General features: G+C 37.7%; 1 protein-coding gene across 5 annotated transcripts; it reads right to left on the bottom strand.

Moving 5' to 3' along the window:
- Positions 1 to 136: 136 nt before the first annotated feature.
- On the bottom strand, positions 137 to 26415 carry cep162 (centrosomal protein 162). 5 transcript variants are annotated; one of them, XM_088326225.1, is made up of 27 exons: positions 26274 to 26415; positions 25917 to 26016; positions 23609 to 23681; positions 23154 to 23310; positions 22900 to 22955; positions 22779 to 22828; positions 22413 to 22443; positions 21212 to 21412; positions 18119 to 18197; positions 17543 to 17810; positions 16872 to 17061; positions 16624 to 16727; positions 16236 to 16355; positions 14822 to 14953; positions 14066 to 14178; positions 13908 to 13981; positions 13703 to 13831; positions 13446 to 13591; positions 12227 to 12325; positions 11898 to 12137; positions 10545 to 10754; positions 7230 to 7527; positions 4758 to 4890; positions 4554 to 4695; positions 4373 to 4471; positions 2724 to 2858; positions 137 to 381 (listed from the first exon to the last, which is right to left on the bottom strand). In XM_088326225.1, the coding sequence occupies exons 2-27, from the start codon at positions 25938 to 25940 to the stop codon at positions 205 to 207; spliced, it is 3480 nt and encodes a 1159-aa protein (XP_088182351.1). In that variant the 5' UTR covers positions 25941 to 26016; positions 26274 to 26415; the 3' UTR covers positions 137 to 204. The 5 variants fall into 5 exon arrangements, 4 of the variants coding, with proteins under 4 accessions (XP_088182351.1, XP_088182354.1, XP_088182352.1 ...); XM_088326228.1 differs by having other exon boundaries at positions 18152 to 18197; XM_088326226.1 differs by having other exon boundaries at positions 26345 to 26389.

Raw genomic sequence — 26415 nt, 5'->3', positions numbered from 1 at the left:
CGGTGAATGTAGGTTGTGTTTGGTTAATGGAGTCAGATAACTAATTCGAACAATTTGGTAAACGGTACATTTTAATGTTTAATTCCTATCACTACAAAGCTGGGGTAATCTCGAGTAAGAACTCAAACTCTGAAAGTGTCTATGGAAATAATTTAATATTTTTTTAAAAAATACCAAGAGACTATAATTTTGAAATGGGTGTTTTCAAGAGTCCTGAACAGGAAGGCCCATGCCCTGTCTTTGCATGTGTCTGATGATATCCAAAATGGAATCCAACTCCAAGCGAAAGGCTTCCAGCTCTTTGGCTTTATCCACAGCAAGTCCTTTCCAGTGATCCACTTGTGCCTTGTGATCACCATCGATCCACGAACTCCCGATTATCTGTAGGACGAATGGAGTTTGATCACAATTAACTTACGGATAGGCATTGTCATCAAAATCTTGTTCAAAACAACAGCCACCAATGCTTGAAACCAGTGTTGGGCCTAACACGTTACAACGGAACGCATTCTTGGAACGCAATTACTTTACTCAGTAACGAGTACTGGAACATCTTATTAACCCATTCAGTCCCATAGCGTATAAATACGTTTTCAGAAGTTTGTCCCAGAGGGCTTTAACCTCCTCAAAACCAGGGAAAAAATGTTGTCCAATCACATGTATTTTGAAATTCTCCAAGTAATTTGGAATGCTGCATGACACAACATTTTTAAAATGATTATTTTTGTTTTAAAGCTATCATGTGTCCTGTACAGTGGACGTCGGAACCCAATACGACTAAAACTTCACAGTTAGTTCAACAAAAAGATTAAAAAGTCAACTTGACAAAGTGTTCAACATAGACATAACTGTCCATCATTGTTTTACTTTCGTTTATACTATGCCTATTTGTTTTTTTAGTTATTTTCTAGGCAACGAGTATTTCCAAGAAACTTAGCAATGTTTAACTGTGTACTAAACAGTTGTAAAAGCTAAAAACATGTTTTTTTTCTCACCAAAAACAAAGGTTCCAGCTTTCTTTTGATGTGTCCTATGGCTACCATTAACACTATAGAGGAAATGTTCTGTAGACCTTCATAATAGAGTCAAAATGGCAAATGTGGCTGGCACCAGCACTTCCCATTTTAGAGAAATGTCTGCCACTAAATGATTAGATTTTGGTCAACAGTCGTTACTGCTACATAGAGCGTTACTCATTAAATGCAGTTGATAAATTGCAGTGTTCTCCAACTGCTGATTAATTGGGCATGTTTACTGCCTAAACAAGTTCTGGCAAGTACTGATAATCAGTGTAGGGAATAACAATGTAAAAAGGATCACATTCCTGGAATGCAATTATTTTTTTTGGTAACAGAGATTGAAACGCATTATTTATTAGATTTAGTAACTCAACTGTCCTTACTACAGGAATCGTTACTGCGTTATTCATTAAATGCAGATAATGAATTGTGATCTTTTCCTACTTATGAACAATTCTGTATGACTCACATTGTCACTTCTTATAGCAATGGTCAGGGATCTATTTCACCCAAGGAGCCACAATCCCAAATATTTGGATTTTGTTTTTGGAGATACAAAATCCAGTAAAAACGCTGAACCCGCCCTCTACACAAAAGCTAATTTTGGACTGCGTGATGTAAAATGATTGGATAAAATCTATGAAATAATGTAAAACCAGAGCCTGTGTCCCAGATCAGCAAATATACCACTTTACACCTCGACTGTAAACTATACTTGAGAGTGAGTCCTTTGTATACTGGACCGAACAGCTTGTATTATCTGCCTTGCTTCGGCTATGCACGCGCGAAATTCGATTTGGCGTTTATCAAAATTAAAACGCTACAGAGAAAATTAGCATGAACAACTTTGATCTCTGAGCCATATGTACTTTTGAAAAGAGCCGTATCTGGCTCCCAAACCCTGTTCTATAGGCAAGTTCAAATGGGTCGGCGTGTTTGTTTGTACCCACAAAGTCACGCTGAATTTTTCCTCATATTCCCCCTACCGTATATACTTGCATCCAAGCCAAATTAACAACTATAAAATAAAAAATTAAATCAGGGGGTCAGCTTATATGCGCAAAAAAGGTTGTGTGTCACCAGTGTTACTGGTTGGCAGTGTGTGGGGAGGGGTATATGGCTTATACGGAAACAACAAACCAACTGAACTAATGAGGCAAACAAACATTTTAGGTTGAAACTGACCTGAATTATGGTCTTTTTATTGGGAAATGATATTTGCTCTTCACCATGGCTGGGGAAGAAAAATCGTCTTGGACATTACCAAGATACAGATGATTTTGAATGATTCGAAACTTACACACAAAATGGATATGGAGTGTCTCGGCTAAGTGTTCCCAGCTCTCTAAATTCCTGGAGCCCAAAAATATGATGGCTGCGTCTACAGGTTGGTGTACACTGTACACGTTTTCTTTAATTTCTTTGCTTATGTGGCTATTTTAAAGCATGTTTAGGGGGTTGGCTTCATTGCGATTATATACGGTAATATGTAACTACTTTCGGAGTTACTTTCGGAGTACCATGGTACTTTTTGGTGTCAGTAATCTGCTGTGATACCGAATTACTGATTCAATTAAGTAACTTGTAAAGAACTGTAAACAATTTCTGTTTTTCAGTAATATGGCCAACACTGCTTGTAACACACACACAGCAAAATCACTTATAATAATAATAATAAATAATATGACGTTTAACACAATGTACCTGGTTCAATTCTCGTTCTCTGTCTTGATATCGCCGCTCCATGGCGAGGAGCTTCGCCTCCAGGCCACATAGGAGTTTTACTTCTGGATTCTGTGCATCTTTGGCTTCCTTCAGTTCCTTTAATAGTTTGCCTAACTGAAATGAAATAAAACACTTGATCTTAAGTGTATATTTTTTTTAGTCATTGAATGGGATTAACCAAATAATTACAAATGTCAGGGTTAATTCCCAACAAGGTGTACATTTTTCAGTGATTAAACAACCGATTTGACAGCCCACTGGGCTCTTTCCATACCGTCTCGTCTTGTGCACTGAATTCGGTTGGATTACAAAGAGAGGCAGCTGTGCTCCCTTCCACAACATTCCCAAATACCTAGCCTCGTGTAACTGAAAAATTTAAAAGAAATCTTACATGGCAAACAAATTAAGGTTGTTTTTTTGGCTTCTTATCCTTTGAATATTAATAATGAATTATTTTAATAAATACAGTCCAGTAAAAAAGTATTTGCCACCTTCCTGGTTTCTGTGTTATTTGCCTATTTATCACTCAAAGGTTTCAGATCATCAAACTAATTTAAATATCACACAGAGATGGCCTAAAGGAATAAAAAAATGCAGTTTTGAAATGTTGATTCCATTTATTAAGGAACAAAAGATCAAAACCTATCTGGCCCCATGCGAAAAAGTAATTGCCCCAAGAACCTTATAGTGATTTGGGACCCCTCTTGCCAGTGATAATGGAAATCAAACGTTTATGATAAGTGGTAATGAGTCTTTCACCACACTGTGGAGGAACTTGGGCCCAATTGTTTCAAATATTCCATAATTGAGGGTTTTCTAGCTTGACTGCTTGTTTAAGGTCACACAACAGCCTCTCAATTCGATTTAAATCTGGACTTTGACTTCAAAACCTTCATTTTATTTTTTTTGTTTTTTTACCCATGGACCTGCTGGTTCGAATCGTTGTCCTTCTGCAGGATCCAAAAGCCCTCGAGTCCTCAGGACACAGACCAGGACAACTTGCTGTGATTGACTAAATAATGAATCCTGGTGTTTACCAGAAGATCCTGAAGGAGAACGTACGGCCATCAGTTCGTGCCCTCAAACTCAAGCGCTTTTGCGATCATGCAGCAGGACAACAATGCAAAACACATCAGCAAGTCCATCTCTGAATGGCTCGAAAAACCCAAAATGAAGGTTCTGGAGTGGCCAAGGCAAAATTATGGATTTGAATCTAATTGGGATGCTTTGCAGATCCTCTGGGGTGTAGCTGTTCTTCTAACCTAGAAGACTTAATAAAAAGAAAGTGTTTTGTGGGAAGATCTTTTAGAACAGGTTGGAATTTCTTATCTAAACGTTGGGTATTCTCTTGTTCCCCGAGCAATTTCAAAATCTGTTGATGTCTTCTTTCCTCATTTTGATTGTCAATTAAACTAAAAACCTATCAGTGTAATATTCTCATTTAACTTAAAATATTTTCAAAATAAATTTGCACATAAGAAATATAGTTAAAATGATTGATGTGAACTCCCGGTAGGACAAGAACATTTTTTTAAGGAAAAATAGTTATTTAAAACATTGAGCTCAAATATAAGCCCCTCAGATTTTTTTTTTTAAATTTGTACTACAAAAACAAGGAGAACATAAACCTGTGACTCCAACGCCTCCTCTCGAGCTACAGATCGCACCAGTGCTTCTTTGGTCCCGTGCAGTTCTTTCAGCTGGTTTTGCAAAAGATTTATCATGATCTGTAGAACAAAAATGTGCAGAAATTAATAGTTTCATATTTTATTGTGTTTATTTTGACAGTACACACGATTTTTGTGTTACCTCCCGAGTGTTCAGCTCATTGGTAAGTTTGGCCACCTTTGAAGAAGAATGCTCCATGGCATGAGTAGCGCGCATGCGCTCCAACGCTTTTTGATTTTCTTCCTTCAAAGAAGAAATCTGCTCCAAAAAGTGATCCCTCTGCCTGATACAAATTCCTTTTGAGTCACTCCGTTGCAAAGCTTGTCATTCTGACACACAACAAACCTGCACAGGGCCTCTTTAGCTTGGACGACGTGAGCTGTGAGCGCCTTCTTTTGCTGTTCGTTGTTTTGCTTTAGCTGTTTCACAAGCTCTCTGAGAGTGTCGTTTTCCTTAAGCGCTTCGGTCAAGTGATTCTCTGTGCACAGAAACCAGGTAATATTATATTGCAGATTATTTGGTACAGTAATCTCTCGTTTTTTCTAACGTACCGAAAAGAACCCGCCATAGAGGCAAAATCTGCAAAGTAGAAACCTTTATTGATTTATTAAATACAGTACTCTACTATACATTGAATCCAAAGAACAAACCCTGTTTTGTTTGAAACAAATACAATTACTGTACTTAATACACTTTTTTTCTATTACAAATAACTTCTGCACTTATAAATTTTAATTGTTATGCTCAAAGTGAACAGAAGGCTTCAAATTGCAAAGATTAGCACCACCAACTGGGACTGGAAGGTCGTATTTTTTGGACTATAATCACTTTTTTTTTTACAGTTTGTTTAGGGGTGAGACTGATACTCCAATAAGACTAATATGTGAAATGATAAACACGTTATCATATTGCAACAGCCATTGCAGCCTGGAAGAGGGATTTCTTCATTTTCCTCATTTTGAGTTTTTCCTATCCCTCATGTAGGATTTAGACCAGGGGATGGTGTAATAATAGTCTGTGGTTTGCAATAATCTGTGCTCTGTGCAGCCCTTTGAGACTCCTTGTGATAAAGAGCTATACAAAAAAACATGACGTGACTATCATTGAGTTGTATTACTGGTATATAATTTACATATTTTCACACTTAACCGCAAGAGGACGCTCTAGGACTGTGTGGATAATCTCAACATTTCCATGTCACGACGAATAAAAGTAACGCTAAGATGTAACTTGCATTTTCAGTTTCATCAATTTCTTCCCATTACAATTTCCTGCTAGGAAACACTTCCTTAATTTTTTACATGGCCCATAATGAATGTCCATAATTGATACATAATCATTGCACTTAATAGTGCCTTCTTTAGGTGTTGCACATATCAAAGAATTATCAAAAAATATCATCGTTAAGCTAGTTATTTCCGTGATATATCTTTCATATGACTGGAAAGCGCTGCCTCTCAAATTGAAAAGAGATATATCTCTTTTTGCATTTTTTGATGCACCTGTCCTAATGCACCTGTAGGGGGTGATGACGCTTTATATGACAACGGCATGCAAACGTAGCTGACGTCATGCCAACTTTATTCATTTTTTTTCCTTTGTTTAAAGTCTGTTGGTCAGACCATAGAGAAACATGGCAAGAATTTTAAGCATTTTCAAGCACTTCACCCTAAATTCCAGCATTTCCCTGACCTTGAAAACGCAACATTTAAATTAAAATATTTTCTCGCTATTCAACAACCTGTACGAATTCCCATGCTAAAAACATTACCCCCATCATGGACTGTTCACTCTGCTAGCCTCTGGGAAGAGGTACTGCAGTGTGCGGTGCAGGACCACCAGGCTCCGCAATAGTCTAGTCCCCCTGGCCATTAGACTGTTAAATGGTCAATCTAACATATAGTTAACTTAAATCTAAACGGCTGCTAATCTGACTTTTGCACTACTGGCAGTTTTTTTAATAGCTTGCCACTCCTTGCACATTGCTCTCTGCACTATTGTAATTACAGCGTTATTGTTACAGTGTTAATGTTACTGTGTACCTGACTTGTTAACCTGACTGCCCATTTTGCACATCTGGTTAGCTACTCTTCTTGCACTATCGGCACTATGGTAAAATACTATACGTAGCCAAAATACAATACAACATTATTTATATCTGTACATTCAAGGAAACTGTGGGGGTCAGATGCATCGACATTTCGTTCGGTATACACGTGTACTAGAATGACAATAAAGTAGATCTGAATCTGAATCATGATATTAAGAGATCATTTGCACAAGCTGTTTGGCAAGCTGTTTTACAAACATGAAAATATTGAACTGCAACGCTATTGACCCAAAGGTAAAGAAAAGGATAAGTGACTGTTTGTACAATTAGAATACTGAACACAATTGCATGCTGAAAATCCGCAAAATGGCAAAACCGTGAAAAGTAAACCGCGATAAAGCGAGGGATTACTGTATTCATATTTGAACATTCGTAGAACAGTGGGACCTCGCTACTTCACGCTTCGACGTTCGCGGGTTCGGAGCTTCGCGGGCCTAAAAAATAATAATAATAATAAAATAAAATAATTTAAAAAATATATATATTATAATTATTATTTATTTTTCTAAGCATTTTTGAAGGGGCGTCGCTACTTCGTGGTTCCACGTTCGCGGGTTCAGAGCTTCGCAGGTCTAAAAAAAATAAAAATAAATAAAAAATAAGCATTTTTGAAGGGGGTGTCGCTACTTCGCAGATTTTCACTTTTTGCGAGTGGTTTTGGTCCCCATTAACCGTGGTCCCACTGTATAAGCATTTAAAATACACACCTGTAAAGACTGTAGGTTGGTAGGTGTTCTCACACTGAGCAACAGTAAATATTTCTTTCTGTGAAGACGGGGCCGGATGGACAGTGGATACTTGCTGTTTCGTCTCTTTAGATGGAGAGTCAGGTTTTAAAAGAGGGCCGGAGAGCAGTTGCCTTCTATCTTTCTGCAATCGCTCCACAGTACGAGTCAACTCTTGAATAGTTTGCGATTTGGTTGCCAACTCTTGGTTGAGACGGATGACGCGTGTGCCGTGTGCTTCCTCAGCTTGTCGTTGATGTCGGGTTGGGCTGTGTATGGCCTGCAAGGCATTAGAGATGTTCAGTGCTTCAATGATAATACAGGTTACATTTGATTTACGACCGGGATCGGTTATGACCAAAAGGTTGTAAATCGAAAACAATGGTGCCATGTGCTGCCAGGTGGGTATCTGGTTACAGAGTGTAAGGGAAAAATTGCTGTGTCCTCGATAGAAGACCTATACTGGCAGATGTAGAAATACACCAGGGCTGAAAAGAATAGTCGACATTGTAAAAACAAAAAAAACATAATAGAAATAGTGGACAATGAATTCCAACGTCGAATATTGTCGCGAAACATGCTTTTCCAACAAAATTGCGATTTCAAACAAAACAGAATTACCTATTCTGATTGATGATGCGCCAATTGAAAATGTGAGTGAAAAAAGAATTCCCGGGAGTCATTATTGATAACAAAATTTCCTGGAAACTTCACATCAGATACATAAAAAGCAAATCTCCAAAAGCCTTGCAATTTAAACACTGTAAAACTAGTCCTTGTTCAGGACGCACTCTGTCTTTGTTCTGTACCATGGTCCTCGCATACTTTACTTATTGAGGGGAATTGTGGGGAAACGCTTATCAAAATACAGTACGGTAAGTTACAGAAAAATAACGAGCACCGTGAATTATTCACAAGGCTGGGTATTTGGATCATACGTAGAATTTGTTTCTGCACTCTTAAGTTGCTAGAATTTCAGGACCTTGTCAAATATAATACAGCTATAATCATATTTAAGATTTTATCAAAATGTTGTCTACACATTTACAGAAAATACTTGAGATTCATGAAAGGGCATATCATTTGATTTGGTTATGGAGAATTTAAAATACCTAGAATTAGAACAACGCGTAAATGTGTGTCTGTACGTGGTGTGAAACTCTGGAACAGTTCACAACTAAAACAATGCAAACATATTCACAGGTTTCAACTACTTTCAAGTCTACAAACAGCTGTTTTGGTTATAGTAAGCACTGCAAAGGTCTTAGTGTGCTCTGTAATGTATGTCTGTTCTCTTACCATAGTTGGTATTTTGTCCCTACCATTGGTATATTATTGTGTTGAAATTGTAAGTTTAAAATGTGTTTAATTTGTTTAATAAGTTTTCCTTGTGGGGAAATGTGTTGTGTTATGGTTTGGATTTTAAATAAGTTTTCCCTGCGAAGAAAAAATGGAATAGTACATGTAATAGTACATACGTTTTTTCGTACAAATATATATTTTGTTTTTTCCCGTTTGGCAATTTTTTGATGTTGTGTTTTGCTGTGCCTAAATAAAGCCTCAATCAATCAATAAATAAATAAATTACTCAATCAACCAGAATGAGGCATCTTACATGATTATAATCTCTGCTGAGAGTCAGACATGCGCAATAGCATTTCTGTCTTCAGTGGTAACATACAGAAATGACGCAGTCACCATAAAAAATGCGTACCAAAACTTCTGGAAAAAATACATGCAGAGTTGGGAAACCACACCTTGCGTATCAGTACCTTGGTAATACACAAACATTAAAAAAAATAAAAATAAATAAAAAATAAAAAAGCAAGTCAGACAGTTGAACGAAACGGAGTCGAAGCAAGTCAGTAAGATTTAAGTAACATTCAAGACAATATGGTTTTGATGACATGCATTGTAAATTTCATACGCGTGTATTCGACTACATGTACTATATAGCCCCTAAAAGTATGTTTTATCCAATACAGTGGCCCCTCTACAAACGAGATACTTGAAATACAAGATGTTTTTGAACAAAAAATCTTGCCTGACATACAAGAGAAAAGTTAAGAGAATTCACACACGCCACCGCTCACCGCCAGAAACGCGCTCTTTCCTGTTTGCTTGTGCAATTCCCGCGATCCATCTATTATCTGCACCGCTTATCCTCAGTAGGGTCGCGTGGGTGCTGGAGCCCATCCCCGCCATCTTCGGGCATTGGGCAGGGGACACCCTGAACTGGTTGCCAGCCAGTCGCAGGGCACACAGGGGCAGACATTTCGCTCGCTCATTCACACCTACGGACAATTTGGACCGGGTATTTAACCTAACATGCATGTGTTTGGAATGTGAGAGGAAACCGGAGTGCCCGGAGGAAACCCACGCAAGCACGGGGAAACCATGCAAACGCTTTTACATATTAGTGCAGTAAAAAACATTGTTTACATTCATTTAAAGTTACAGTATCTTTAATTTGAACTGTACAGTAAGTGCTTATGTATCATCAACAATCTCTTGTGCACCCTCACTTCTCCACCACCATGCATACACCTCTAGAAACCGTCAATTTAATCTGTGGTAAATGCTCATAATTACCCCTTTATCTTGGTATAATCGTCTTATTTATCTTAATTGTCAACGTTATGTGAAAAAAAAACCTGTTTTTTTTCCCTCCAGGAGGATAGAAATACACTTTTTTTGTGGATATTACATATGCGCCAGTATATATATATATATATATATATATATATATATATATATATATATATATTCACATGATAACAATACATTGACTGATAAACCAATTAAGGACTATTTAAATAATGAGCAAATGAAAACAAAAATTAAAATTTGGAGTTTGGAGAGTGAAAGCTTTTTTCCCCCAAAACAGCAACAATATAATAATGGGTTGACAAAGACATCCCAGTGGAGTTGGAGAGAAAGGGAGGAGGTGAGCATTAGAGGAAGGGGCTCACACCATGGTCTATTGAGCCATAGCAGGGTATAGAAACTAACTATTTTTTGTTTCAACCTAATAATACGTTTTTGGGCTAGTGCGACTGTCACTCCAGAATTACATAAATCTGAAAATAACGTATTCCGTATAATCTGGACTTTATGTCGCACCGGACTATAAATCGCAATTTGGAGGGAAATTTGATGAAATCCATCACCAGAAATATACATGTCATGTTGAAAGGCAATTTAAAGTTACATTAAAATACAGAACAACGGTCGCAAACCCCGGCCAAACTATATAAAAAAGCAGCCTCTTATAGTCCGCAAAATATGGTAATTAACCTTGTGTTTGACTTGTTTCTTGAGCTTTTCAATCTGATCCTGAAGAGACATCTCCTTCTGCTCGTAAGCTTCCTTCACAAGCTGCAGCTCAACCTTCATGCGTTCCACTTGCTCCGTCCATGATTCAGAACCTGACGTTGACATTGCTGACACATCTTGCACGCGCTGCAGTTGTTGCTCCAACTCAGAGATCTGATGTTCGTACCGCAGCTGCATTATGAGACAGTTATGCAGTTTAGGTGAGATGGTTACATATTATTGGGGCGGCAGTAGCTCAGGAGGTAGAGCGCTCATCTTGGGATCATGGGATCCCAGTTCGAATCCCGGCTTCGTTACATGTCGAAGTGTCCTTGGGTAAGACACTGAACCCCTAATACCCCCAATAAGCAGGTTAGCGCCTTACATGGCTGGAAGGCCGCTATTGGGAAATGTGGAGCACATTGTAAAGCGCTTTGGGAAATCATTGACTTGAAAAGCGCTATATAAATGCAGATCATTTCATTATTAAAAAAGGCCAGTGTTTTTCTACCTTTTTGAGCCAATGTACACTTTTCAAATGTTTAAAAATGAATCCCCGGCACTGGTTTCCTGTTTTTTTTTTTTAATTATATTGCATAAATCATCAGTATAGTTTTTGTTTTATCTTTTGTGGTTACCCTGGCTCAGGAGGTAAAACAGGTTATTTGTTTTGTCGTAAACATTTGCTGTCATTTTGGAATTTTTGTTTTCCTGAAACATAACAAAAATAATAATTAAAATGAACAAAGGCTGACAGCCAGAAGATTTTTTTACTACCATCTATCTTTTTGTTTCCTTTTCATAAAATAATAAGATGAGATAAAGGAGCAAAATCATGTGCAAGGTATTATTTAACTGATTATTAGGTTTGAAAGCTTCTCTCGCGTTTCTCCTTGCAAGTTCAAAATGCACTGACATCCTCTCTCCTTATTTTCAGTATCTAGTAAAGTTTAAACTTATCATTTTATTTCAAATAGAATAATTTATTTAATATATTTCCCTGTACTACCTGATTAGCATACAAGTAGATAAAACCATTTAAAAGAAAAATGCAATCTGCTCCACCTACTGATCTGGATGAATGTTAAAGTTACTCTGCTGATAACGGGAAGAAATCAAAGATACTGGCTAAGATAAAATTTGGTAATTTCTCACGGCACACCGGTTGAAAAACACTGAAATAGACTATGTCGATGTTGATTGTCACCTCAAAGTAGGTGCATTAGCCGTGTTTCCACTAAATGGATGGGTTATCGACACTGTGAATATGTAAACATTGATCATTTTTGGCAGTTGCATTTATGTTAATAGGTTCTGGTGATATTTGATTCATACCTTGGTGTCCTGGAACTGTTTCTCCATTGAAATGAGGTTTTCTTTGGCCTCTTCGTCACGTCGCTCCATCTCCACCTCAATGTGTCGTATTCTCCGCTCAAGAAGGGTGTTGATGTTGTTGGATACAGACTTCCTCTCAGCGGTTCCATCCCCTTTCGTATCAGCAATGGCTGCAGCTGCAATGAGCGCTGACAGCGAGTTTGGGTTCTTGCTGCTGAGTATTTGCTTCAAATGCTTCACCTGTGTAAACCGAAGAGACCAATGGGCAATAGGCGTGAAATATTTTTGGGTAAAAAAAAAAAAAACTGATTTTTGTGTGTGAGCCAAACCTGCTTCTCCAACTCCTGAATCCTTTTCGAATCAACTTTTTTTTCTTCGACGTGTGGAACACTACTTCTGTTTGCCACCTGGGTTTTCATGTTCTCCACCTGAAAATTAGTACAGCTTTACTAGTATCGGTGCATGAGACTGTTGATGATATGTAAGCACTTATGTTTACTTAAAATTAAAGTTACTGTCACTTTAAAAAAAACAAACGTACAACTTCTACTACCGTTTGCCTGTTTCAGTTTTTATTCATCACTTTCTTTTGCGCTTTTAGCCACACTCCCAACGCTATCACTTTCTAAAAGTCTTTTGAAGAAAACTTCTCCAAAAAGATTTATCTCTGCCTCTCCAGCAAAATGTAACGGAAATGTGTAAGGTAAGTATCATTAGTAGTAGCCTCTTGGTAGGCTAGCAACTTGGATTTTCCTTCATAGGTCTAGCAAGGGGCAGCACGGCGGAGCAGTGGTTAGTGCGTGTGCGGCACAGTTCTGGGGTCATTAGATCGAACCTCATGTGTGGAGTTTGCATGTTCGCCACGTGCTTGCGTGGGTTTCCTCCGGGCACTCCGGTTTCCTCCCACGTTGCAAAAACATACATGTCAGGTTAACTGGTCGGTCAAAATTGTCCCTAGGTGTGAATGAGCGAACGAATTGTCTGTCCCGGTGTGCCCTGCGACTGGCTGGCAACCAGCTCAGGGTGTCCCCTGCCCACTGCCCGAGGACAGCTGAGATGGGCTCCAGCACCCCCGCGACCCTACTGAGAATAAGCGGTTCAGATAACGGAGGTCTGGCAAGATCTTTGTTCCAAATAAATCTCATATATTGAAATTCTAATATTTAGAGGTACTTTAATATATATCTTCACCATTTTCTTTTGGCAGACCGAAATTATAGGCCTGAAATGTGGCCTGTGGGCCATAGTTTTCCCACCCCTCGTATAGAAGTAAGATTACTTTCTGACAGTGTTGAAATTAAAAAAAAAAAAAAAAAATCCATGATCATTATTATTATTAATTTACTAAAAATAGCCTAACAAAGGTTTTTACAACTTCTAGGCTAATTAACTTTCTGGCATTAATTCTTACATAACTTGACAGAAATTAACGAAGCATCTCTAACCAGTGCTCATGAGTAAAATCCAAAACTATACATGAAGAAAGTTCAAATAGGAAACACATTTGTTCCTAATGTTGGGGTTACTTTTAGTTGTGCAATTCCTCACATGGGCTTTAAGGAGCTCGATCTCTGCCGTGGCAGCCTTCAGTCTCTCTGCATCTTTTCCGGACACTTCTTGGTTTTCTTCAAACCACTGGAGCTTTTTCTTGAGTAGAGCAATCTCGTCTTTGTGTGTATCATCCGGTACCTTGACTGGCATATTTGGAAGCCATAATACACACTTATGGAATCATCAGACAAGCGTATACGGTAAAAATAATAAAAAAAAAAAGATATACAGTACTTTGTCGCAGAAGGTCTTACCAGCGGTGGAGGCTGTCTGCATTTTGGCCATCTCTCTTTCCTTCTTGAATAGCGCCATGTCTAGCTGCAAAGCCTGGTTCTCTTGCCTCAGTTTATGAAGGTCCTCCAACAGTTTTGCCTCGTTCGTCTACTCACAAGAAAAATTTGATTTATCTTTCGGGTAGCTCCAAATAAATAGCCATTTGTGTGTTACTGATACTTCCCTGAGAGAGATTAATATCAGCTAATAGTTCTTTAATGCGATGATCCAACGAGGATGATGATTTCCTGAGCTGCTCCCTGAATTAAGTCGAGAAATGCGCTCTTTTGATAGTTCATACTTCAAATGGTCATACCTGCATTGTCAAATTCATTAAACCTTACTTTGTAAAGACCAGCTCACTTTGAAGTTTTTGGTTTTCATGAAACATGGCTTGTTCATTTGCAGTACTTTTGACTCGCAGAGCTTTCAACTCTAAATACAGCTTCTCATTCTCCTGTGAATGGGAATATAGGACTATATTACCCATACATGACCTTGTATATTACCTAAACATTAAGCATTTTGTGCGTATGAAACAACAAAAATATTGGTGCTGTAAAATACAGAGACGTAGTATAGATATTCCTGGAGAGGGATTGGCAGCGCCTGCTGTATTTGCCCAAGACACAACACAGTAAGACTACCCAGGTAGTTAAGGGATCTGTGTAACTTGAACTATGGCTATTGTGAGTCTGAGATAATAATGGTCTTAAAACAAACATTTGGATGCAAGTGAATGGACCAATAGTATGTATTCCAAGTCAAGTCAAATTTATTTATATAGCCCTTAATCACAAAAATATTGTTTTTTTTACCACGAGTCACCCAAACACAAACCACTTTTTGCTAAATGCTGGACTGGTTGCCGTATATTAACAGTGTGCACACAACGAACAACTAAGGACAGTCCTTTCCTTTGGTCAGATCAAATTACCATAATAAACTCAAATCAACTTTGGAAGCACCAAGTTTTCATGTTAATCAGTTGTTTTTGCAGGATAAAACAGCTGTTTAAGACAGTTATTCATACAGTGATGCTTCTATAACCCATAGTAGAAATGATGGCAATCATAACAGAAGATTCCAGGCATCCTTACCTGTTGATAACCTTGAATGATTGTCTCTTGTTCTCTTATTTCTTTGTTAATCTGTTTGAGGGTTTTCTCATTTGTAGGATCTGCCGCCTCTTTCAGTCTGACTCTTTTCCGGACTTCCTCTGCATTGTGCAACTGCTCCGTGGAAAAATATAAGAGCAGGTAGTTAAATAATAGTCGTAGACAGGTATTAAAACAAAAACAGCTCAACAATTATTTAATAAATCATAACATTGGTAATACGGCATACTCTGAAACCTGTGAATTACAGTGAATGAAGACCATTTCAGCTGATTGGACAATGTAATGACAAAATTACCAAAAGAAACAAACTGGTATACTCGATGATGTCACAATCAGGTTTTTGTAAATGAAAAATGTTTGCATAGTGTGCTGTAAAACAACGATGCATGATTTAGATCAGGAATGTCAAACGCAGTTTGGCTCTGGGGCCAGATCCAGACTTTCTGTTCCCAGGTGGGCCGGATCAGAAAAGAATATCAACTTAAAATGTTTAGCTTTCCGTAGTTTTTCAGTATTATGCTTTATCATTCAGCCTACTGTAGTAGCCTAGCCTACATATTGAAACCATGTATGACAAGAGATCTTTTAAAAGCACAACACATTTATTCACAAACAATGGGTATTTTCATGTTTGGCATTGATTTAACAGTTGAGTGAATGCAGTTTTACTGCTGAACCGACTCACCTCAAGTGGGAGCTATAAAACAATATATATTTTTTTGTTTTACTTGTCAAACTGGTTTAAAATGAATAAAAGACAAATACAAAATAAAAGTTTTAGCAAGGCATGGGCAATAAGATTAGACTACATCAGTTCAAACTACTAGACTGGGCCTACAAAAGCTGAGAGTATATCTTTTAATACAGTGATTTTCAACCACTGTGCCGCGACACACTAGTGTGCCGTGAGAGATCGTCAAATGTGCCGTGAGAAATTATCCAATGTCACTTTTTGAAATTTAAAATTTTATAAAACATTTATTAATATTTTTCTGCAAATATTATGTCATTGTCAAGTGTCAGTGCTGTAAAAACTGGGGGTATTAAAAATTACAATGTAATTAAACATAATGTTCAAAATAATTCCAATGAAAAACACACACCCTGGCTCAAAAAAGGTTGAAAAACACTGCTTTAGTAGTCTCTAGCGGCCAGAGAGAGCATTTGGTTTGCATTTCATTTAAAATGCAAATATTTTGATAGACATGACCTAGAGACTTGGTTCATTTTTTGACATACTCAGAAATGCATGTATACAAATTTATTGTTCAACGAGCTGGGTCTGGACCACAGGCCAAATGTTTGACATGCCGGAATTAAATTAACAAAGATATGTCAATATTTGACCAAACACAAGTCCTTAATTTGTAACAAATTTGGGAATTTTATCAACCTTGCTGTGTAGAACATAGTTCTGCTGTTGAAGCTCCTCTTTTAGTTGCTTCATTTCTTGAAGTTCCTTATCCTTCTGCATCAGCTCATCTCTTAACTCCTCCACCAGAGAAATGCCCTTCTGGACATTACAAAAAAAGAAAGAAAAAAAAAAACAGGGTGTTAAGACATGATGCAAGCTTTGGACAGCACCAATTCAGTGTAAAGCGTCTACATATCAACACAGAAACACATACCAGTAATTAGCTATATGACTTTGGCTTATGATCAGAACGAGTTAGTGTGTTGATGTGTAAACCCAACCATTTATCTCATAAATGTGAAAATGGAAATGGTAAATGTGACGTTCATGTCAAATGAAAAAAAAGACAAGAGTGCACAAGTCGTACATCTGTTGTTTCCAGGCCACTGCTTGTGGCCATCTGCAGTTGAAGGACATTCACAAGTGATTGGACAGACACCACAAGCTCACTGCTCTTTTTTGAATCTGGTTCTGAAAAAAAAGTTGAACTGTTAAAGATAACGTGGCAGGATGATCATCAATGGACAAGTATACTTTTACATTATTCAGAATAAGAGGTTATTTTAAGCAGAGAATAGACTGTTTTCAGCAATTTGTGTGACCATCACTATTAACCTGTGTTGTTGTCATCTTTTTCTTTGTTTTGTGTGGTTTTGAGGCTGGACTTTTTTGCTTGAGAAACAGAAGATTTGTTAGCAACAATTTTGTTTGTCCCTCTGGTCAGTCTTTTTCCCTCAACCTTGGGGACTGATGGCGTTGCCACAAAAGGCTTCCTTATTGGCAATCCTGAAGCGCGACGGGGGTGCTATACGAAAGTACAGAGAAAGTGTGATGAGTAAATGTAATTTTTCTAATATCATAACTGTTACAATTTATGTAAATAAGAATCCTAAAATCAGTGTCTCTCAATGTTTTTTTCCTAAAGTCGTTGATCCACTGAGGAGCTTTTTAACAATGTATGCTAAAAATAATACAGTCCCATTGAGATATTATTTTGCTTGTTTTAGGTCTTATTTTATTCTGCATTTAAACTGGTTCTTTACAGATGAAATTGGATGATTAAAAGTAGAAGTGAAGCGAAGATTTGCAATATTTTAAAATCTAAAGTACCACTTGAAGTGCCTCCAAATATCCCCGCTTGAGAAACACTGCTCCAAGTTATACAATTGAAGGACTTTACATACTTTCCACAAATCTGAAATTCTATATATGTACATAACTCAAAAATTCAAAAGTTCTTAAATAATACATCTCCAGTACTATCCAGAGTTTTAAATTCATCTCACTGTTTCTTTCTTTTCTTTGTGAATCTGTGAAGCTCTTGAAGAAGCACTCGTGTTTTGCTCCTGCATCAGTCTCTCTACTTCATCTTTAACGCGCCGTGTCGAGCCCCGTTTGGAACTTTCCTGTTGGTTGTGTTGAGAGCTTTCCAGTGTATTCACGTCTTTTAACTTTGATTCTGCTTTTGCCAGTAGAGCATGGTGATCCTCATTTATGGTCAAAACTTGAAAAGTTCTGTCTAACGGACACAGGGTTTCCTCCTTGTCTTGTTTACTACGATCAAACAATGTGACAAACACAAGATTAACTAAAATCCATGAATACATCGCAATGCTAAAATAACAATTCTACAATTGGACATGTATAATCTATTATAGTTTAGTGTGAAGGGTCTTATATTTAAGCAGAACTTTTAATTTGAAGATTATGAATTGCAAAAACACAATGTAATCAAATGCGTGCCCCAAGCACTTAGGATTGATCTAATTGACTCCTGTAAGCATGTCATGAAAACAAAAATGTCAACTAAATAAATAAAACAAAACTATTAAAGTAATGAATGATATACAAAATGATATTACATGCTACGTGGAGACACATTTGCAAGAAGTAACCTGTCTGGTCGGATGGGTCGCATCAGTTCTTCAGCAGTGGGTAATTCTAGAAACAGTAAACATTTATGTCATTGTCTTCTAGTTACTGTAAAAAAGAGGTATTGAGTCACATATGGAAAAAATATAAATATACTGTATATGTATGGTAATTTACCTTGCAAAGCTCAAATTGCTTTCTATTATGTTTTTTTTACAACTGTAAATAAGTGATAACATTTATTTATTTTTATAACGTGCACTTTATAAGTTTTGTTTTCTAGGTGCGCCTTTCAGTCTGGAAAATACGGTATATATATATACATATATATATATATATATATATATATATATATATATATACATACACACACCGTATTTTCCGCACTATAGGGCGCACCGGGTTATAGGGCGCGCCCCCAAAAAATAGTTTTTGGTCCTATATCTTTCATAGATAAGGCGCACCGGATTATGAGGCGCTACAATGGGAACGTCGACAAAACAGTCAGATGATTCAGTCCAACTGATTACCCCCTTAACATTCCCAAAGCTTGCAAAGAAGCAAATACGTGTCGTAGACACGTGCGGATGCGGTGTCCGTACGATGTCACTCAAATGCATCATTTCAAATATCATTCGGAAGGTTAAAGTCTTGGGATTCAAGAAATGCCAACCCTTCCTTAGTTTCTATTTTCTTTTTCGCTCGCAACTTTACTGTGCATATGACAATAAACACTTGGAATTGAGTTTAGTTCACTCAACTCATCACAGCAACATCAAGATCGTTCTAAAACAAGATACCAGGAAAATATAAAGCCGCATAACTCACCTAAGTTCTCACGTTCAATAATGATACGCAACCATGGTCTTCTTACAACCGTGAGTGTAGTAAATCCAGGAGAGTAAAATATTTACAAATACAGACTAATGAAACATGTTTCTTTATGGCGTAGTTTAGCAAGCTTGCTATTCAGTCATCTTTTTCGGCCAATTGCAGGGTTTGTTTTGGCCCTCTAGCCTATCCGAGGCTCCGAATAACTTCAGCCAATAGCGGTCGATTTAACTGATGATTGACAAATCTTTTTCGGCTAATTGCAGGGTTTGTTTCGGCCCTCTAGCCCATCCGAGGCTCCGAATAACTTCAACCAAAAACGATCGTTTTAACTGATGATTGACACATCTTTTTCGGCCAATTGCAGGGTTTGTTTTGGCCCTCTAGCCTATCCGAGGCTCCGAATAACTTCAGCCAATAGCGTTCGATTTAACTGATGATTGACAAATCTTTTTCGGCTAATTGCAGGGTTTGTTTTGGCCCTCTAGCCTATCCGAGGATCCGAATAACTTCAGCCAATAGCGATCGATTTAACTGATGATTGACACATCTTTTTCGGCCAATTGCAGGGTTTGTTTTGGCCCTCTAGCCCATCCGAGGCTCCGAATAACTTCAGCCAAAAACGATCGATTTAACTGATGATTGACACATCTTTTTTGGCCAATTGCAGGGTTTGTTTCGGCCCTCTAGCCTATCCGAGGCTCCGAATAACTTTAGGCAATAGCGATCAATTCAAATGATGATTGACACATTGGTTAGCCAATGAAACGCCGGTATATAAATCCCAGAATACACCGCGGACTACTCCACGTTCGGGGGAAAATCGAGTCGGCGGCTGTTGCGTAAGTTGCGAGACCTTGCGATTTAATATTGAGCCATATATAAGGCGCACTGTATTATAAGGCGCATGGTCAGCTTTTGAAAAAAATTAAGACTTTTAGGTGCACCTTATAGTGCAGAAAATACGGTGTATATATATATATATATATATATATATATATACACATTTTTATGTATTATATATTGCTATTGTATTACTGAAAGTGAGCGTGTGTGTGGAATGAATAAGACCGCAGAGAGCGCGGGAGAGCAAAAGAGAGAGAGCGAGAGAGAGCAGAAGAGCAAAAGAGAGAGAAAGAGAGAGCACGAATGAGTGCAAAAAAGAGAGAGAGAGGCGAATATAAACAAAGCTAATCTGAACAAGGAAAAGAACAAAAAAAGTTAAAACTAACGCACCGGATGTCAATATCGCCCCCTGTGGTGTGCAACATAAAAATGCTTTTAAATAAATCTGTGATCCTGCAAAGTAATCCTTGTTTTTACTAAATATATCTGTTATTTGTTCACGCCTTTTTTCTGTAACTACAAGATGGGTTCAGGACCATCATTTGTAAGTTGAATTTGCTTGTAAGTGCTGTATTTTGTATGTTTAAGGTTTATATAAGTAAGTTTAAGGCTTGTATTAATAAACTGTATTGTTTTGTACTAAAAAATAAACATTTCACAAAATAATATGCTCTATAAAGTGAAATAAAGTTACGTTAAACTTACTTTTGGAAGATGTGCTTCAAAAGGTCCTCCTCCGTGGTAGAGAGTGGACAAAAAAAGACATCCAACCATTTTTTTTCAACCGCATCAATCTTTCTTACTCTACTTTCATTTAAAAAGAGATGGCTCACCTCTTCTTTACACTTCACACCAACCATATTGAATGGATGCACGAGATATTAAACAATAAAAACGTCAAAGTTCTTAGCGCACAGGAGATACAGTATAGACATAGTATAGACAGTATAGTATGTTAACACACGAACTAGGAAGAGGAAGCGGATTTTTTTTTCTTCCGGGTGGATGCTGGGTGATCTCTCACAGCGCCACACGCTGGTAGCGGCAGAAAGAAGTACTACAGTAGTGTCATGTACTCGGAACTTATACAATACAAAATCGAACTTAAAGCAATGTCAGGATATTTTCCGACATCCCGAAAAGAATGATCGTATCTACCGATTTTCGTAAATCGAATGGTCGTAAGTAGGGGAGCGTCTGTTTAACGGAATACAATCAAATTATTTGTAACCTAATTACATAATGCAGTTACATGTATTTTGTTACCCCAAGCCTGCGCATAAGCATACATTTAAAATAATCTTAATTTACATCTCAAGGAGACACTGAACCGTTTATCTTTGGTGTGCAGGATTTGTACATCTTTGTGATGAGGTGAGTTTATCCCATTATTTTAAGTATGTTACCTGACTCATTTGTAGAGGCGCATTCAGGTGACTTTGTGGCTTGTTTGGAGGACAAAGCAATCGGTTTATTGTTGCTCTCGTTCCACTCCAGTGACAGATGAAGGCGTTTTGGGTCATCTGAATCCTCCCCAGTATTAATTTGTTGATAGGCGTTTTGAAGCGCGTCAATGTCTGATCCTGTACTCTGTTCATACAACAGGCCTGACAAGCAAACAGAATTTTAAAAGTTATCAAAATCAAGAGATTTAAAATTAGAAGGTTGTTTTTTTTTTTAACTCGTACGTTCGATCTAAAGAGACAGAACTGCAAATTACTTAAGAAAATCAGGCATTGCTTTTTATTTTTTTCAGATAATTAAAATGAATTATTAAAATAAATGAAAGAATGAAACCGCTAGACAAAAGTCAAGGTGTCCTTGTAAAAAATGGACACAAAATATTCATCCTCTGTCCTTTGAGTCTGTTATTTCTTTCCTTCTGCCTTCCACTATTCCTTAAAAGCCATTGTATAAATCATACAGAAACTGAAACTGTGAAGCGATTGGCAATTTTTATGTCATGCACCAGCTAATATATAAGGTTGTCCTTTTGTTTACTAAATTCAAAACATTGAAACCACTAGTTTGGGGGGAATTAATTGGAATACACCGGGATCAATGTGTACATCCATCCATTATCTGCACCGCTTATCCTCAATAGGGTAGCGGGGGTGCTGGAGCCCATCCCATCAATCTTCGGGCAGTGGACACCCTGAACTGGTTGCCAGCCAGTCGCAGGGCACACAGGGACAGACAATTCGCTCGCTCATTCACACCTAGGGAGAATTTGGATCGGCCATTTAACCAGACATGCTTGTTTTTGGAATGTGGGAGGAAACCGGCGTGCCCGGAAGAAATCCACGCAAGCACAGGGAGAAAATGCAAACTTCACACAGGAGGTTCGATCTCATGACCTTAGAACTGTGCTGCACATGCGCTAACCACTTCTCCACCGCGCTGCCCATCAGTGTCTACAACTGTTGAGTATTTTATTGATATCAGACTGAATAAAAACTTTGAAATATCCCAGATCTTTATCTGGTAACCCCCCCCCATCAGAATGCACGTCAACCACAAAAATTCTTGGCAATTTTGCAATTTGTTCTAGTTGTTTTCAAGTTTTATTCCCATGAATTTAGTACTTCAGCCTTTCCCTCGCTTTACCTTTTGTGGCATTTGAAGACAATCCAAACTTCTAGAAAACAAACAAAATAGAAAAATATTAATATTCATTGTCATTATCCTTCAACATTTTCAATTTCTGAAAGATGATGCCAGCCATGATACGAAATGAGCTTCTGCCTTGTTGTAAATATCGCATTCAAATTTACAGTGATATCAGTTCACTCACACATTGGCGAGACGCTAACTGGATCACCTGGAAATGCTATTTTATTTGCAGAACACATCTGACGATGAGAGACAAACATGTAATAAGCTACGTCCTAAATCTAAGTAGGTTAGTTGGGTTGATCAGCTAATAAATATATGTACCACTGATGTAAAATTTTGTTTAATGAAAGCAACAACCTTAATCTTAACATCCTCATCTTCAGAATCGTGAGTGCAGTGTGGGGAACCTTAAAAGATCAAGAAAAGAAAATCACTAAAACAAGAACTCTGATCAGCTTCATTGTTGTATCTTGCTTACCTGAAGCGCCTCTAATTTTGTTTCGGTAATCATCATCAGGTTCCTCCTCAGCAACCCTGAAACCACAAAGTAATGACAAAAATGTTAACGTCTGGAAAATATTATGAATTAAGGTACATCCAGGTCTGGTTAAATGGCTTTTTGCTTGAAATATAACACAAAGCCTGAAAAAACTCACCAACTGAAAGCGCACAGTACTTTGGAAGCACATGGCACATAACGAGATTAAAAATTTGAACCATGAATCTACATACCCGAAACATAAACGAGGATTGTCACTTTCAAGGTCAATCTCTTTGTTCAACTGACAATAATCTATATCTGATGAAGCATGTCCGTCAAACTCTTCAAAGAACTTGGCCTTTTCCTCTTCCTCGATCAAAGTGTCCAATCCTTCGCTAGAGTTTATACCTGACCAAGGGAAAAGCAGACAGGATATGTTTGTAAGTTCACACAGTAGAATAAAGTGATTCTTTTTGGTTGCTGACAAATCTTATTTTTGAGTCTTCTAATCAAAACGGAAATTCTTGTCATGTCTGACAATGTTTTGATATTTAAGAATGGCCTTGCTGAATTGCGCCTTTACAAGAACAGGCATAACAATAAAAAATACGTGATAAGCACAGTTCAGTTTCTGTTCAGTGTTGAATTGCCTTCCCTGACTTTATTATTTTGCTGTAATTGTTACCTTTACAGGATGAGACAATACCTTTCTGGGATTGATGACTACTTTTTGAAGCAAGCAACTTGCCGTGTAACTCCCCCAAGTCACCTGAAACAAACTGGAAAGAAGTTATGGTAAAGTCAGTGTTATAGACTCTCTTCTTTTTCCCCATTTGGTTTGTTGAGTTCACATGTACAGTTGTACCTCCACTTATAAATGTCTCTACCAGTGTTCACTTTACCTCTGAAAAATGATGGGTCCCAGGGACTAGCATTCTCGTAAATCGGCGACAAATATATAATATAAATCTATATATTCATTCAGTTTTAATCATCACAGTTTATTGGTAATACAACTCAGTTATCACTTCAAGATTTTTCAGTTCACAACAATATTGTACATTATACAGATTATTATTGCTGAAATAATTATATTAATCTATATTTTCATTACGTTTTAATCATCACATTTAATTGGTAATACAAAGCAGTGATCACTTCAGATTTTTCAGTTCACAATATTGTACACTATACAAAATAATATTGCTGAAATATTTATATATTCATGCAGTTTTAATCATCACAGTTAATTGGTAATACAAAGCAGTTATCACTTCAAATTTTTCAGTTCATATATTCTTCGTGGTTTGCTGTCCCGCCATAGTTGTAATGCCTTCTCAAGGTCCAATCCATTATCATCCTCCTCATAGCGTAACCAGGAATAAAATTTAGTCCATCTGGGCAGAAAAGTCCTTTTCTTGGTAGTATTCTTTTGGTTATTTTCCTTCGTCGAATCGTGTTTTCCTTGCCTTTGCGGTCTTCTGAAGAATTTCTCTGCCATTTTTTCATGCCGGAATTATTGCACTTGTTACCACTTTCTGTGTTATGTTTCGACTTATTACTGACACTGAAGAAATTACAATTTTTTGGTTGATTTGCACCTAGTACCAACTGTTTTTTCGGAGGCATACTTCTCTTTCACTCGACAACCGCCACAACAATGACGTCATCTCGAAGCAACGAGATCTCGTTTGCCGAGATCGGCGCAAGACCAAAACAACAATGGCGGATCTGCCTGACGAAAAGTTTGGAGTGTGGTAAATCTTTGTTAAAAAAAAAAAAAAAAAAGTAATCGGGTAACAATGACAAATTGGTGTCAAAAAAGTTGTGTGCCGGGGACGCACGTTGATTTGACACAATGCGTCCCCAGCAAAAATGATGCATCTAGGACGCAGGGACGTGGGCAAACGAGAGCTTTTGTGGGACTTGAAACGAATTAGCGCATTTACATTCAAAATGTTACAAAGCTACTTACAGAACAAATTAAATTTGTAAGTAGAGGTACCACTGTAGTATGTATTACAAGCTTCAGATGCATTTTATACCTGTCAATAACAAATTCATGGGAAAGAATCATGGCAAGTACACAGCATAAGATGGGGAGAGGTTAAAAAGAAAAAGCCGGATTGGCATTTGTGGGAGTTAAATAGAACTGGCCAAGTGTGTTATTAACATGTCAAATGTTAAACAGTGTCGTAAACAGGTTCATTGAATTTTTTATTTGATTAAAGCAATAAAACATACTGTAATTCATTAATATTGTAATAAAGTTATACTTGAGGCGGTATCCTACAACATAGTAGTCACATTCTCCACAGGATGTGCTGAATCCAACTTAAGTCATTTTGATAGTGGGCTAACATAGGTAAATATTATTTATCATAAGGCTTGTATGAGACTTTGATTATTTTGCAGATCTAGACAAATTTGTTTTTTTTCTTGACCAATATGGCTCTTTAACATTTTGGGTTGCTGACCCCTGTCTTGCACCGAGTGCACATTTGAAAATTCTTGTATTTTTGAAGAAATGTCAATACAGTAGTTCACATAAGTGCACAGTGAACAGATCAATTGTCGCATATTTCAGGTATTACAGGATATTCGTTGATATTTTGTTTTAATCTATCAATCCATTATCTGCACCGCTAATCCTAAGTAGGGTCGTGGGGGTGCTGGAGCCCATCCCAGCTATCTTTGGGCAGTGGGCAGGGGACACCCTGAACTGGTTGCCAGCCAGTCGCAGGGCACTCAGGGACATACAGTACAACCACTCGCTCATTCACACCTAGGGTGCTTATTTTTGGGAATGTGGAAGGAAACCGGAGAGCCCAGAGGAAACCCACGCCGGCACGGGGGAGAACATGCAAACTCCACACGGTCTTGAACCCTGGGGCTGTGCGCTAATCACTTATCCACCATGCTGCCCTGTGAAGTTTTAAATTGTCTCTAGATATATTTCACCTGCGTATGGGAGAAAACCGAGAGCGTTTTTGGTGATTATTAGGTCTACTCACCTCACTCAACAACAGTTCATCCATTGTCTTCTTTGCCTTGCTTTGAGACCTTTCGGTGCAGGAGGAACAGCTGGGATAGGCTCCACTATACTACACTACCCTAGAAGATACAGGTATGTCATTTGTAATGTCATTAATACCTCTTGGATTGTTATATAGGCATTCATTTAAAAGCTAAATTATCTTTTAAACCTTACAAAAGCATAACAACCAGAACAAGTTAAATAAATGGGATTTTCCATTGAGTGTTCGGCACTACTTTAAATAACACTTAAAGAGTTGCTCGTAAACAAGTGTCATGTGCTTTGAAAATGCATTGTCTTTGATAAAAAAGTAACGTTCATAGGCTAAACTTACCCTGTATAGCTTAGTTAATTGTAACAGACAGTAGGTTGAACTTTTCTGTTCGTGAATGTAGTTTAACTCACATCAAATACCAATTTCCGTCCGGATAAACAGACATTTCATCTCTTCCTGATTACCGGTACTTTGATTCGTT

The sequence above is a fragment of the Urocampus carinirostris genome, chromosome 2 (assembly GCF_059441175.1).
Source record: "Urocampus carinirostris isolate Australia breed hairy pipefish chromosome 2, RoL_Ucar_1.0, whole genome shotgun sequence".
Taxonomy (NCBI): Eukaryota; Metazoa; Chordata; class Actinopteri; order Syngnathiformes; family Syngnathidae; genus Urocampus; species Urocampus carinirostris.
The sequence above is the reverse complement of the archived record's forward strand: the minus strand, read 5'-3'. Positions and strand labels throughout refer to the sequence as shown.